This window comes from Amblyomma maculatum, chromosome 4 (assembly GCF_055883805.1).
Source record: "Amblyomma maculatum isolate TAMU_Amacu chromosome 4, ASM5588380v1, whole genome shotgun sequence".
Taxonomy (NCBI): domain Eukaryota; kingdom Metazoa; phylum Arthropoda; class Arachnida; order Ixodida; family Ixodidae; genus Amblyomma; species Amblyomma maculatum.
Window position 1 is genome coordinate 168,847,390 of NC_139347.1, and position 15,393 is coordinate 168,862,782.

Consider the following 15,393-nt stretch of genomic DNA (forward strand, 5'->3'; position numbering starts at 1 on the left):
AATCCAATCAGGGGATCAAGGCACAAGATACACGATCAAATGCTTTAGAGAAATCCAGATATATGACATCAGTGAAACGAATCCAAATTTAGGCTGAGATCGGTAGTGAACTCGAATAAGTGATTTGCATGAGTAACCGGATCAAAAGCCGTGTTGGTTGTAAAAAAAAAAAGGAATTGGAATCAAGGGGAGCTGTGGTTTGTGAATAAATAATATGCTTCAGTAGTTTGCATGCAATGGAAGGTAATGAAATTGGACGGTAGTTAGACGGGTCATGACGGTTGCCTGCTTTAAAGACCGGAACTGCTCGACTAAGCTTCCTCTCCGGAATTGAGCTTGTAGCAATAGATTGTTCAAAGATTATTTGCAATATTTGGCTGGAGATTTCTTTGGTGCATTTCAGTATCTTAACTGGTATAATCTGGTCCCGGGGCACTTGACACTTTGTAGAAGAACGGAAATCTGAGCTAGTTGGTGCATTGCAAGATCAAAAAACAGCACGGCTACTTGGGACAAACAGAGAGGAGAATAACGGACAAGCGCTGACTAACAACTGAAGTTTATTCGAAAAAAGCACAAGTAATATACACTTTTTTTTTTTTTTTTCCTCAAGAACCTGATGCTTGTTAGATTAGACTGATGCTTGTTTGGGAGCGCATGCGTCCTGGTTCTTGAGGAAAAAAAAAGTGTATATTACCTGTGCTTTTTTCGAATAAACTTCAGTTGTTAGTCAGCGCTTGTCCATTATTTTCCTCTCTGTTTGTCCCAAGTAGCCGCGCTGTTTTTTGATCTTGACACTTTGTTTGTCGATGAGACTTGAAATTCCGTTAGCAGGTATAGTAACACGTGGTATTTGCGAAAATGTGAACTTGGATACACGAGAACAAAAAGAAATAATCAGAGATTCAGACTGAGCCCATGTTTCAGCGTGATCATCTTTATTTCCGAAAAAAATTAAATTGCAGTGGCAAAGGCGATTCTCTGCGTCATCGTATTTGTCGGCAAGAACTTAAATTTCCGCAGAAAAATTTTTTACATTCGTCTGTGAAGTGCTAGAAAAATTCGGGTCATTCAGTTGATTCAACTCGACAGTTCTTTTTCCAGTGCTTCCACGCGAGAAGATAAGCGGCTGACTATTCCTTCAATATCAGTTTGTGCAGCACGTATTTTTGAGATTTCGGCTAGGACTATGGTTTGGGACTGTTCTAAGTGAGACAGTGCCTGCGTGTATTCAATTATCTTTCTCGCATAGTGATTGGCATACATGATTTTGGTGTGGAGTTTCAGTATTCCCAGTGTCTGCATTTCTGCCTGTGAGAGCCCTTTCACTGGTCTCCTGGTCCCATGTATATTTGTGTACATTTTCTTCTGTCACCAACGCCCCATCTTGCACTTGATGCGTCTGACATATTCCTGCCTGTGCTTTGTGTTGTTTGCAACTGCAGCATGGTGCCAAAGCCCATCGGCCTGCTCTACGTGGGAGGTCAGGAAGTGCCATTCAGCCAGATCACAAAGGTGTGTTCCCTGACCCGCTCCTTTGAGGCACTGTTAGTTTCTGGCCGTCTTGCATCGCATATTGCTCATGCAGCTTGTGAGATGTTGCTGTGGGTCCTGGCCGTCTCGTCCAGGCAGGCAGTTAGCACAAGTGGGGCATAAAGTTTCAGGAGAGTGTGACTGTTGTTCTTTGTTTCTGTCCAATATGCCAAACAAGACATTGGGTTTGTAGTGACGCACCCACCGTCTCACTTTCTGAGGGGGGAGTGCACTTGTCATTTGCTACTGTTTGTGTAGCAGTATTTGCACTGATATGCTCTCTGAAGGGAAGCATCAAAGTATGGTATCGGTGTGATATCCATGAATGTTTATGAGGAGATAATATTCTGTTCAGCCGTCCAGTGAAAGAGCGTCTCATAGCCCGAGTCGCTTTGGGACGTTAAACCCCATAAAGCAAACCAAATCTCCAGTGAAAGAGACAAGTGCCTTCATCTTGGCAACCTGTTGCTGCAGTACATGAGGGGTGATTTGTAGCAAGAAAATAGTCCAGTAGCGTTAGGTGGTGCAGTCCTCTTGTCACTAAGTATGTGCAAAAAAAAAAATGCATAAAGTGGATAATGCTTTAAAGGGGGCTAGGTGGTTGTTCATGGTAATGAAAGGAGCGCACTAACTTGATAAAACAGACAAATGGAATAAAAAATGACACGACACGAGACACAAAGTGCAGACTGCTCATTTTGTCTTGTGTCGGGTAACTTTTGATTTCGTTTGCCTGTTTTGTCAAGTTAGTGCACTCCTTTAATTAGCATAAAGTGTGAAAATCCAAGAAAACACAAAAAAGGCTACACAGCATCTAACAAACGTTTACACAAGTATATGGTAAAGCCTACGAAAAGTCTGTTTTCAGATGTTCTGTAGACAGTGAGGCAAGAAACATGTTTGATATGGTTGCTAATGCTCTGCAAAAGAAAAATTTATAAAACTTCTTGGCGAGAGCTTTTTAAAAACAGATTTAGACATTTCCTTATTTTTTGGAAATGGCAGCCAATATTAATTTTATGAAGTTTTTTCATTACATATTTTAAAACCTTCTTAAGTCAACTGTAGTTCATTATGTTAGGTTAAGGGCACACTTTTTTTGAAACTGGGTGCTTAAATGCAGAGTGCATGTGAGGCGAGTGGCCAGTTTTTAATAAAAGCTGTACAGAGGCCTTCACCCTGAAGTGGGTATAGTCTGGCTGATTATGGTGATCACACATCAGCTTTCACTGCTGGGAGTAAGCATCTGAAAGAAGCTCACTTCGGATCACTGCAGTCCTGGGCAAGTTTGAGTTCATCTCTAGCTCTTAGACTGAGAAAAAAGCAACAAAAGCAGCATGTCTGTCATACATTCACTGCCGCCACGCCACATATAGCGTCCAAATTTTTCTTCCATGTTTTTTAAGAAAGGTTTGAATTAGAATTCGTTTACGGTATCATTTTGTAAGCTCCCGCATATGCTTGTGTGTGCTGTGCGACACCACGAACCCCGAGCACCCACGTTTAGCCGTGCGTGGCATCGCCGTGTCTGGGAAAAAGGGGATCCTGGTGGCTGAGCCGATATTGAGAGTTTGGACCTTTAAGGCCCCTCGGCAGAAGGAACTCACCACTTTGGCCTGCACTTCTCATAGACGGCACCTCCGGGCTGGCCCACCTAGGGGAAATCAGCAGTCACCTTTTCCTATCCTCCCCTCCATCTTTTGTTTTCCTATCTTCTTTCTTACAACTGTCCTGTCTCCTCCTCTCTTCTTGGATTTTTCCTCTTCCAGGCGGCAGGGGTTAACCTTGTGTGGCTAACCACCCTGTGTTACGCCATATTCAGTTATAGTGAGGGTGTACGGCTGGCGTTGCCAAAACTGCTTTACAAGTTCCTGTCACATCCCCTTGCTGGGCACCATGGTGGGTGGCCGCCATCCTGGCTGAACAACAAAATTACTTTTATGGCTTCTAACTCCTCGAAAACTGATTGCCCCAACAAATGGAGGCAGATTGAAGTGACTATATATTTCCTTGGAAAACCAAAAACCACCTATGCCAAGTTTCCCGTAATTCACTCCGAAGTCAAAGAAAAACCAGCCTGAACCCTGTCACTATTCCTAGTGTCCAAATGCTTAACAAAGGCCTTAGCTTCAAAGTATAAAGTGAATAAAATAGCAAATGAAGACCTGCTGCTCGAGCTAAACCATGCAGAGACACAAGAGAAACTTGCCAATATCCAATCCCTTGGGGATGTCCCTGTCACCGTTACTGCACACAGGTCTTTGAACACCGTTCGTGGTGTAATATCAGATTGACTTACTGCATCTCACTGAACAAGAAATGCTAGAAAGCCTCACTGACCAAAATTTTAACGCTCACAGAATTAAAATCTGAAAGGACAACAGAGAAATCGCTACAAAGCATCTAATTTTGTCTGTCAATGCTAGTACACTGCCAGAGACAATAGATGGGGGATGCCTAAAAATTTAAGTCCTTTTATACATACCAAATCCCTGAAGGAACTTCAAGTGCCAGAAATATGGTCATGGGTCCCAAAGCTGCCGTGGACACAAAACTTGTGCTGATTGTGTTTCTGAGGAACATGCTGCTGAAAACTGTGATGCTCCAGTGCCACGCTGCACCAACTGTGAAGGAGAACATTCATCATATTCAAGATCTTGTCCAACCTGGAAGAAAGAAAAAGAAATTATCACAGTCAAGACAAAAGAAAACTTATTGTATACTGAGGCAAGAAAACGGCTGGCAAAAAAGCAAATCATTCATCTTTACCACGAAGACACACTACGTGGACATGGCGCGCAGGGGCGGAGCACCAGACTGCAACCTGGCACCTACCGAGGCGTCTTTGGACCCTGTGGTAGGGCCATCCAAGCCGCCCCAGGAGCTCCAAAAGAGGGTTTACCGACCTCTGAGTCGGGAACTCACAAGGCAGGGTTTCCCCTTCCAGAGGCTTCCAGCGCCTCCAGTGAGGCGATGAACGTCGTCCCCAACATAACTGTGTTGCAGGGGTGGCGAAACTCGTTAAAAAAGGGGAAAACCAAGGGTAACTCCCGCCGAAATTAAATAACTTTAAATCCTCAGCACACCACAATATGGCTTGCGTAATACAATAGAACTGTAGAGGCTTACTTATAAATTATGCAGACATCACAGATATACTTACATTAATGGCACTGACAGCTTTATGCCTTCAGGAAACTAGCCTTGGTCGACAGAGTACATATATCTTTAAGAAATTTAAGACCTTCCGAAGAGACCGAGAGCAGGCTAACAGACTGTCAGGAGGCGTCGCGATCATAACACAAAGTGACGTCCCTGCAACAGAAATACCACTGAAAACAAAGTTCAAAGTAGTGGCAGTTAACATAATCAGCCACAAAACAATTATAATATGTTCTGTATACCTATCACCACACCAAACCTTTACAGTCAGTGACTTAGAAAAAAACAACTACCGGAGCCATACGTGGTATTTGAGGATTTTAATCAGCACTCTTCTTTTTGGGAAAGTGAACGTAATGACACAAGAGGTCAAATTAGAGACGATTTTATATTATCAAACAACATATGTCTGTTAAACACAAGAAATCCCACTTACTGCTGCCCCCGCTCAGGCAAAATGATCTGTTTTGATCTAGCCTTTTCATCACCTTCCATTTTTAATGATTTTAATTGGGATGTTTTAAATTACTTTAGGGGTAATGACCATTTACCCCCCATTTTAAAATTATCCTTCGTACCCATCATCTCAACAAGGCCACAGCGTTGGAAGCTTTACTTCGCTGATTGGTCAGTTTTTAAAGCAAATGACATATAAAGAAAGCAATATTCCAAAGAATGAACAATAGACGAAATAAATGAAAGATTTTCAACATGCATTATATTAGCAGTTTTAGTAGCTATTCCACAAAACATCTGAACATGCAAGGAATAAGCACAAGGTATGGTGGATGGAAAAATGCAAAGCAGAAAAAAGAAACAGAACAAAGCATGGGTCATCCTCTGTCAATACCCAACTGCAGAGAACTTGATTGCCTTTTACAAAACCCTGCCGGAGTGGCGCAGTGGTTACGGCGCTCGAATACTGTTCCCAAGGACGCGGGATCGAATCCCGGCCTGGGCGGCCGCTTTTCGACTGAGGCGAAAAGCAAGGCGCCCGTGTGCTGTGCGATGTCACTGCACGTTAAAGAACCCCAGGTGGTCGAAATTTCCAGAGTCTTCCACTACGGCGTCTCTCATAGCCCGAGTCGCATTGGGACATTAAACCCTACAAACCAAACCAAACAAAACCTAAAAAGACAAGGGCTAGAGCTCGGTACGTCCGGCGAAATGCGGAGAAATCTTTATAGCATAATTATGTATCATCCATAAAAAGCTCAATTCCTCTAAAGAAAATGTGGGAATAGGTTCGAAAGTTTACCGGAGATTATACCCCATTTACTTTTCCAATGTTGATTACACCGGAACACGAACAACACTCGAAGAACAGGCGAACATTTTGGGTGAACATTTCTCTGAAGTTTCGAGCTCTTCAAACTATACAGACACATTTCAAAAACACAAGGCAATAACAGAGAAACAAAAACTTCCCTTTCGTGCAGGCACAAATGAAGATTACAACAGGCCAATCACATTACAAGAACTAAATACAGTTTTATCTCATGGTAAAAAAAACAGCACCAGGCCCAGACAACATACATTATGCTATGATTGTGCACCTCTCTGAAGTTGCCATAGAGGCCCTGTTGAAATTTTTTAATAAAATTTGGGAAACTGGAATAATACCTGAGGTGTGGAAAAAAGCAGTAATAGTACCGTTTTTGAAACTCGTAAAATCACCTACAAGCCCTGGCAGTTACAGACCTAGTAATTGCTGTATTGCAAAATCATTTGAAAGCATTATAAATATCAGACTAACTTTTGTTCTTGAAACACATCAACTTCTGGATGTACAGGGTCGTCCACTTCTAGCTAGAACACGGTCACTGCTTTTAAAGCAACATTGTATCTGACGCAGGCAGATATCGATGCAAAGCGATGCAAGCACACAGAGACACGGATGTGCTGCTTCACATGGCCAGCCACTTTAGATTACTGCGTGGCCGGGTCGGATGCAATGACACCTTGAAAGCAGTGACCGTGTTCTAGCTAGAAGTGGACGAGGCTGTACATCAGTGCGGATTTAAAAAAGCATGTTCAACAAGTGATCATCTTGTCCGCTTAGAAAATACATTGTATTGGGGTCATCTTCCACCTGGAGAAGGCCTATGATACCACATGGAAGTTTGGTATCCTCCTTGACCTAGCAGACTTAGGTATCTGCGGCAGGATGCTGAACTGTTTAAGCTCCTTCCTAGCTAACCGCACATTCCAAGTCAGTCGAGGCACAACTTACTCCATGACATTCATTCAAGAGAATGGCGTACCGCAGGGATGAATTTTAAGTCCAACGCTTTTCATAATAAAAATGAATTCTCTAGCGAAAGTGATCTCCAAGTATTTAGTGTATTCAGTTACATAGATGACCTTCAGATAGCATGCACTTCCTCCAGCGTATCAACCTGTGAGCAACAAATACAGATGACCATAAACAAGCTCTCCGCTTGGGCAGAGAAAAATGGATTCAAGTTTTCATTGCAAACAAACAGTAGCCGTTCTGTTCTCACTAAAACAAGGCTTACAAATTGAACCTAAATTGCACCTGAACCAAACTTTACTCCCTGTTAAACAAGAATACAAAATTTTAGGCATCACTGATAAAAGACTTAGAATTTTACCACGTATAAACAACCTAAAGAAGAAAGCTGCCCAAACACTTTAAGAGCAGCTGCATCACTTTTCGAGAATTTCGCGATATTCAAGGATTCAAATCTACATAAGCCGTAGGTAATGCATGTAAAGTGTTTTTCCTCTAGCATTTAAACTGATGGCGTAATCGACGATTAAAACTCGAGCTTCTCCTCACAGCGCAAAAGTTCTGCAGAGAAGTTCGGTGATGACGTCACGGACGGTACCATTTCTGATGTGCATTGCCTTCGCCCACGTCCTGCTGCGCATTTTCTGACGGTGCTAATCGACATTTCTAGGGCTTTGTTTTCGGCAGCCTTGTTTTTATTTCTTCAAACCAAGCGTGTCTATGCAGAAAACGTACCGGTATCGTCAATGACGTCATCATGCGTCGCTGTGCAGTGCAGTGAAGCCTGATAGCCGTCGCGGCGTTAATCGCTAATTGCGCCATTGTTTCAAATGTTACCGCCAAGATATTTCGCATGCTTTAAATGCAAGCTATAATCATTCAACCGCTCGAAACTCATTGAAATCTAAAACCGATGCACCTTCCCTTTAATGTCTTAAAAATTCTCTAAAAAAACACTGGGGTTCTGACCGAGCATACCTTCTGCAGACCTATCGCTCCCTAGTGCGCTCTATATTAGATTATGGGTGCATAGTGTATGGCTCAACAAGGTCATCATACTTAAAACGACTTGATCCTGTTCATAATTTTGGTCTGCACTTATCATTTGGAGCGTACTGAACACCCCTTGTACCCAGTCTCTATGTAGAATCAAATGAGCCGTTTCTAGAGGATTCCAGGACGGCACTGATGAGCAGATATATCTTAAAAATTCGTTCCCTTCCTAAACATCTCTTCTACTCCATTGTCATAAATGCCTAACACTTTATTCTGCAACAAACCACATTTTATCAGGCCCCTGATATTATGTTTCGAAGATAAATGCAAAGAGTTAGCAGTACTGGACTCTCTCCCTAATATTGAATCAAGAATGACCCCCTGTCGCCATGGTACAACCTCCCTGTTGTGTGTGACTTCTCACTAATACATTTACACAAAAAACAAACACCACATGAGCACATACTACAAGAATTTTTCTCACTCAAAGAAAAATGCGATGCCTACACTGAATTTTATACCGATGGCTCCAAAACAGCAGCACAGGTAGGAATTGCAGTAGTCCAGGACAAAAATAAAAAAATGGCATGTCTGCCACAGTGCGCCTCAATTTTCATGGCCGAGTGTTATGCTGTATCGGTTGCTGTAGAACAAATACAGTTGATGACTGATTTTTCGGACTCTCAACGGACCACGAAAATGTCCGAAAATTCGGGCAGTCCGAAAAAACAAATGTGCACCAAGAAAGCTCAATTTATTGCCTATTATTCACTTTGAGGCCGGAAAAAGTCATGAATGCTTTGCTGCACCACGCTTCGCTTCCGTGCTAACAGGTTCACCTGAATTTCGCTTGCATCAGCTCAGCTTGCGTCGGCTGTGCTGCTGCAAGTGAGTCATGGTTGTCCTCGCTCTCAGACTCCATAAGCACTTGACGAATAATTCCTGTATCTATGAGCCCAGAGCACAGTTCCAACTAGTGGTTCACGTCTGTGAACTTTGAAAACAAGACGGCCGATGGAATTTCGACACCAGCAGTGCAAAGGTCGTGAATGAACTGCTCACTGCCTGACAGCTGCTCAACTACGCTCTCCTCGTCCAAGGCAGCTGACTCGTCATTCAGCACAAATCCCGCGTCGCGGAAGCAATTGCGCAGCGTTGTGGGTGCTATAGACTTCCACGCATCGGCGAGGGTACTAAGTGCTCTAAGCAAATCGACAGAGTAGGTTTTCCCACTGTCGAGGCAATCCACAACCACCAACCACTGAATCACAGCACTGACTCTGTTGAGTGCTTTCTCGCTGCCGCGTTGCACGAAAAAAAAAAAAAAAAAAGCTTATAAAATTCGGAAACAGAACTGAAGCCAATTCAATTAAATGCGAGCCGCAGTAGTGACAGAACGTAGTTCTTGCATCAGCATGACCACGGCTAGGCCTACTCGCTACGCACGGAAACGCACGGCAAACACACAGAGGAACCGGCAGTAGAAGCGATCACGCTAAAATAAAAAGAAAAAAGCACTCCGGCAGCGATGTCTCGGAAACTGAAGCTGCTAGGCAAATAATATAGCCTCGATCCAGTGTGTTTAGCTGAGGTGCGGCATGCAAGGCCGGCACCGGTTTCAAAGTTATCGAAGGAAAAAGTAAGGAAACAAGATGGCGGCGACATCGCTCAAAATGTGTGGCAGTTGGTCTGGCTGACGCTTGGAATGTCCGAAAAATCAAATAGCCCTCCTTAGGGTGTTCGAAATTTTGAGCAGCGTAATACATTGACTGTATAAAGTATGTCCTGGGGCCGGGAAAAAGTCCGAATAATCAAGCATGTCTGAAAAATTGGGTGTCCGAGAAATCTGTCGTCGACTGCAGTCAGAGAAAATCGAAAACAGCGTCGTCTACTCTGACTCTTTGAGCCTGCTAGACGTCCAAGAACCCTTATTAGGAAGCATCAATCATAGCATAGTCAAAGTCACATCTCAGGAACATAACATTCGGTTCTGCTGGATCCCAAGCCATGTTGGGATTGATGGCAATGATATAGCTGATACATGGGCTGCGGGAGCTTTACGTGGTGAAACAAAACAAGTGAACTTGCCGCGAAGGGATTGTTTGAAGTTATTGCATAAAAGAAAATTGAGACATATATGGCAGGCTGCATGGAAAGAACAGGTAAACAATAAATTGCATTCCGTAAAGTCCTTTTTAGCAGAATGGAAGTCCAGTAGCCATCAAGAACGTTTTAAAGGGATACTAAAGAGAAAAATGAAGTGGGCTTGCATCGATAGAGTACCAGTTCCTGATTACAAAAAAACCCACTCTTACTGAAAACAGAGCTGTTATAAGGTAGCAGAGAGGAATAACAGAAATATAGGTAATGCCGCCACAGCCGAAACGGCCAAGACTCAACTAGAAATCACGTGACGCACAAGGGATTCCGGAGGCTGACAAATGCGAATTATGTTACCCGTTTGAATGTAGTAGTAGGTTTTGTCTCTAATATGATAACATGCTTTTATCACACGTAAACGACGGCGAATCGACAACGTAAATGTTGCAAGGCAAATATAAAAATATACATTGCGGCGCCACAGGCGCCCACTTCAGTTTTGGGTATGTTCCGGCTCGGGCACTTTGTGCGTGCTTGGATAGTTTTGTTTTGGACCTGCGGCGCCTGAAATACGAGCTCAGAGCAGCAGATGTGCCTACCCTAAGCTTATCGAAGGAAGATCCTGACTCGACACCATGCTCGGCACACACCTGTGAAGTATTATCGGCTTCCCACGCGCCAGCAATCACGGAGTCCCCTCTGGCGTCATAGTGTGCGTCATTTTACAGTACTACGTAGTAGGAGAAAACCAGTTTGAGTTCGACTGGCGGGAACAAAAAAAACCTCAACTTCTTATCGCAATATCTCAGCAATAATTCGATTTTTTGCTGCCGGATATTCGGCAACAATGTCACGAAATGTCGTTTATTAGATTTTGATAGCATATTTGGGTGTCTTTAGCGTCCCTTTAAGGAAGTAATTTTATATCGCTTACGCATCGGACACACTCATCTCACTCACAATTTTTTACTAACAAAACCAAACCGCGCTGCGAAAGGTGCGGTGGTGAACTCACAGTTAACCTCGTTTTAATTGCCTGTTCAAAACTAGAAGATCTAAGAAAAAATATTTTGCATTATATTACAAAGCTTATATCCCATTACACCTCATGCTTCTTTTAGGCGAACAAGCACTTGATTCTGCCCAGATTTTAAGTTCTTTAAGACGCCAATATTTTAAACAAACTATAACAATCAGGCTATACCATTATCACTATCACTTTTTACCTTGTGTTTAGTGCAGCATAGCCTTAGTCACTTTTGCACCATAAAACCCAACATAACTAATCTTTTGGTAAGCCTTCTTACTGCAATTTATTAGGGTGATAGAGCAAAAGCTATGAGTGTTGCAGTGATAGCCTCTGCAACACTGCATTTTCAAACCAGTTTTTTCATGTTAGGTTTTGGGGAAAGAAAGGTGTTTTATACTTTTAGTGGACACCACGGAATGGGGGACACCTACACCTTACCAGGTCAAGGTCATGTTCTCATATTTTTCTTGTAAATTGTAATTTGATTTATAAGAAAGGAAAGGTGCAGTATCTGTTGGATCAGACTTGAGGGAAGGGGGCCAGGTGGGAGTGAAAGTAAATGAAGTGAAAGAGGTCCTGTAGTGAGTGGTACAGAGTAATTTCGGCCACCTGGGGCCTTTAACATGTGGTGACATTGCACAACACTGGGCTCTTCTCCCAGTTTAAGTTAGGTTGTAGGGAAAGGAAAGCACAGTATATTTTGCGTGGACACCATGGAATTGTGTATACCAACACTTAATTAGGACGAGGTCACTTGAAGGTCAAATCTAGTGCCACATGAAGACCAGCTCGACATAGTGTACTGAAGTTTTGCTTTAATTGTAAATCGGTTTGTAAGAAAGAAGAGGCGAAGTGTCTCAAGGTCACTTGAAGGTCAAATTACTAGACAGGCACCTACTTCTCTGTTATTTCTTTGCTGAGTCACTTTGGGATGTTAAAGGCCCACTGTCCACCCTCCGGTCGAAAATATTTTCTTCCCCGGTGACTGTGAGACTTCGCCCCTGGAACGCAAGGCCGCAAAATGTTTTTGAAAAGAGTAACTAATAACGCAGTTACAGCCACCACAATCACCCGATTCTATCCTGCCTCTCTCCTTCCATTTCCTCGCAAAGGTTTTTCACTCCTGCCCGAGGTCGTCTAGCCTCCGCAATACAAATTCCCCTTCCTCCTCCGCGTTTGGCGGGAGGTGGGGCGTGGCTCTCCGCGAGCGCGAAAAAAAAAAACGGTTGAGGGAGCGCGCGCCGCTGGATTCAGTCTGGCCGTGGCGAGGGAAAAGCGCGCTGCGACCGTTAGACACCCATCCTTCTCCCGTCAGTCAGCTAGACGGACCAATGGACGTCGTTCCCGATACGTACGTCATTATCGGGGCCCGTCGGGCCAGCGCAGGGAGTGGTGAAGCTGGCTTCTCAAAGGAGAGCGTGAGGGAGCTTTTAATTGTATTTTCGATGCTTTGCGGCGCGCGTGTCGCTGTAGAATTTTGCACAGACTATCTCCGGTACCTGATCGAAACACTGGGCTCCTTTTCTTAAAAGGGCCTTCCCTGGACAGTGGCCCTTTAAAACCCCATAAACCAATCCTATTTCATTTCGTTCACTTGTTCTTGACCATCATGATGTATTGTCTGGGCACAAATTCAATGGCAGAGAGCCAAGCACCCCTCAATGGAGGCCAGTGGCATCAACTGTTTATCATGGCATTGTGGTTGTTCTGATAGTGTGACATTGTAGGTGAAACATGATTAAATGTGATGTCATTACAATCTACTGGTGTCCCCTAAGGGGTGTTTGCCTCTGTGTTGTTCTTGAGTTGTGTACAGCTGTACATGACTTATGCAACGAGGGCTCCTGGGGTGCTGCCAGGGGTTCTTTGTACTGTCACATGCACCTCATGCTAGCACGATGGGCAGTGGAACCGGTTTCTGGCAGTCCAGAGAGGACGAATTTCGAGATCTCCCTCATCCGGCAAAAGCCCATAATTTGCACTATTGATCCTAGAGGGGGCTACAAGTCTATGGCTTAATGATGGAGTGGTGTGCTGCTGCAGAGAGGGGATGGATCCAGGCGTTGCCTTCTGCTAGCGGGGTGCAGTGCTCCTCATATTTTTTCCTTTCCTTCCTATTTTAGTATCCATAATTTTTTTATGCCAGTGCTCTAAACACTGCTTTAGAACTGGAAAATGTGACTGCTGATGCAGTAAGATAGCACAAAAACCGTGGCTACTTGCAGGAGCAGGTTATCATGCAAAACAAATGAGCCAAGGGGAAATGTGCTGTTGCTTAATTTTAGTGCATTTGTTTTGCTCGTGGAGCTATCTACACATTGCAGTTGACTGACCACATGTGTGCTGTCCCTCTGCAGGTGACAAAACAGTTGAAGGCTCTGGACAACAAGATCATCGAGTGCCGTGTCGAGGACGACCAGTGGGTTTTGCTGCGGGAGCGAACCGACAAGTCCTTCCCCAACAGCCTTACAACAGCTCAAGGTGCGTGTACCCGAGCACATTTACTGTTGTGTGTCCAAGTGTTGATGAAGGCGCTCGGCAGTCATTGCTGCTATGCACCTTCATCAGCAGGTGCATGGATTCCAGGGATACCGCAACTTTATTGTGTAGGGCCCTTCTAAATTTTTGAAAAAATAGGCTGCTTATATGAAATTCTCTCTGGACCGTAGCCTTTTTCTTTTATTGTTGAGGACGTAGTTGAACTTTGCCAGTCAAAAAGATTCCTCGTGCTTCCCCGCTTAGAGGAAGTTGCTGCCCTACAGATGACCTCTTCTTTAAAAGCTTTATTGCCCTTACTATCAAATATGTTGTGAATGCCTTATAGGCCCCGTGCGGCATCATTGTTATCACGCCTTCAAGAACTTAATCTGCGATGCAAATAGTCGACCGATATTTTGGACTCCAATAATTCAGACTTGCACAATATTTTGGACTTCATTGAAGAACTCATGTGCTTCATAGGAACTTGTACATCTTTTTAAACAATATTTCGGACTCTCTGGAGTCCAAAAGTTAGATTAGGTTTTTTCAGACTAAGATTGAGGCCAGCAGTACTGCGCAGATCGTTTTTGGCCAAACGCTTTTTTTTTTTTTCTGGCATGACATAAACGCGAACATGGGCACTGTTGTCGCAAATATCTGGTTTGGCGCGGCTGTTAAATGCGCCATCTTAGATTTTGTAGGACGAACAAGCTTGGCTCGTTGTTCATCATCGCCATTTCAGGCAATAATGGTATACTCTTCGTTGCCATCACGGTGGCTTTCAAAGAGTGAACAATTGGTCTGAAAATGGAATGTGACCACCGTCCGCTGTGCCTTCGACGATGCCACCTGTACGGAAAAGCGGGGGGAATGTGTTCACAAAGGCTTTCATACCATTCGCTTTTTTGCTTTCTTTTTTATATCTCTGTCTTCGCTACCATTGTTAACTATGGAAAGGGAATGTTATTGCTTTGTACAGCGTGCATTCATTCATAGCATCAGTATGGCCTGCAGCTGCATCTTAGTCGTGAATGGCATATGGATATGACGAAAGCATGACTGGCTGAGATAATCTAACTGAAGAGTTATAGTGGTTATAGCTCAGCACAGTCCGCTTCTTTGGGGCACTGCTACCTATGTGGTGACCGCCTTGAGCGAGTTGCGTGCTTCCTGGCTGCACGCACACTTGCCGCGTTGGCAGCGATAAGTGAACCCACCATATCAGATCGTGCTAGCGTGTTCGCGCGGGCGGTGCTCGGAAGCCGATCACACTATGCTTAACTCTCTATTATCGACTTTTAAACAAAATATGGGGAATGGTGAAGTTCGTGACTTCTAAAGCTGATTTTTCATAGAAAAGTGATCTTTTTTTCAAGTTTGAGGGTTTTTCGAACTTTTAAATTATATTTGAAACTATTTCCAGGGTCCCGCCTAGTCTGAAAAATCAGTCTGCAACTGTAGCTCATTGATCTGAGATGGACAGTAACTTAATACTTGGTGTTCTTTGGATGCCATTAACCCCCAAGGAATATGTGAACATGCTTCAGCAAAGCTTTTGCAGCTTGACTGATGCTGAAAAATGCAGCATAGAGGTGCAAGGAACAGTCAGTCTTTTGTAGTCACTGCAAGACATTGCAGGTGTTAGCTGTGACGGCGATTTCCTGCCTTTTCTCGCAAGCTGGATTGTCATTCTCTTCATCGTCTTGCATCTCTCTCTTGAGAAAGCACTCCACTGTTGAAACAGCTGGTGTCTTAGGGTATTCAGCTGTGCAGAAGCAAGGCAGGACATCTTTACTACTGCAGTGAAACAGGTAAACAAGGCTCCTCTTTGCTGGCT

General features: G+C 43.8%; 1 protein-coding gene across 1 annotated transcript in view; it reads left to right on the top strand.

The window, feature by feature from the left end:
* Window positions 1-15,393, top strand: part of mRNA-cap (RNA guanylyltransferase and 5'-phosphatase mRNA capping enzyme) — a 69,883-nt gene that overhangs the window by 50,286 nt on the left and 4,204 nt on the right. Inside the window, exons 17-18 of the mRNA XM_084602778.1 lie at window positions 1,446-1,515; window positions 13,433-13,556. Of these exons, the coding sequence (XP_084458904.1) occupies window positions 1,446-1,515; window positions 13,433-13,556 (194 nt within the window). The remainder of the gene's footprint in view (window positions 1-1,445; window positions 1,516-13,432; window positions 13,557-15,393) is intronic.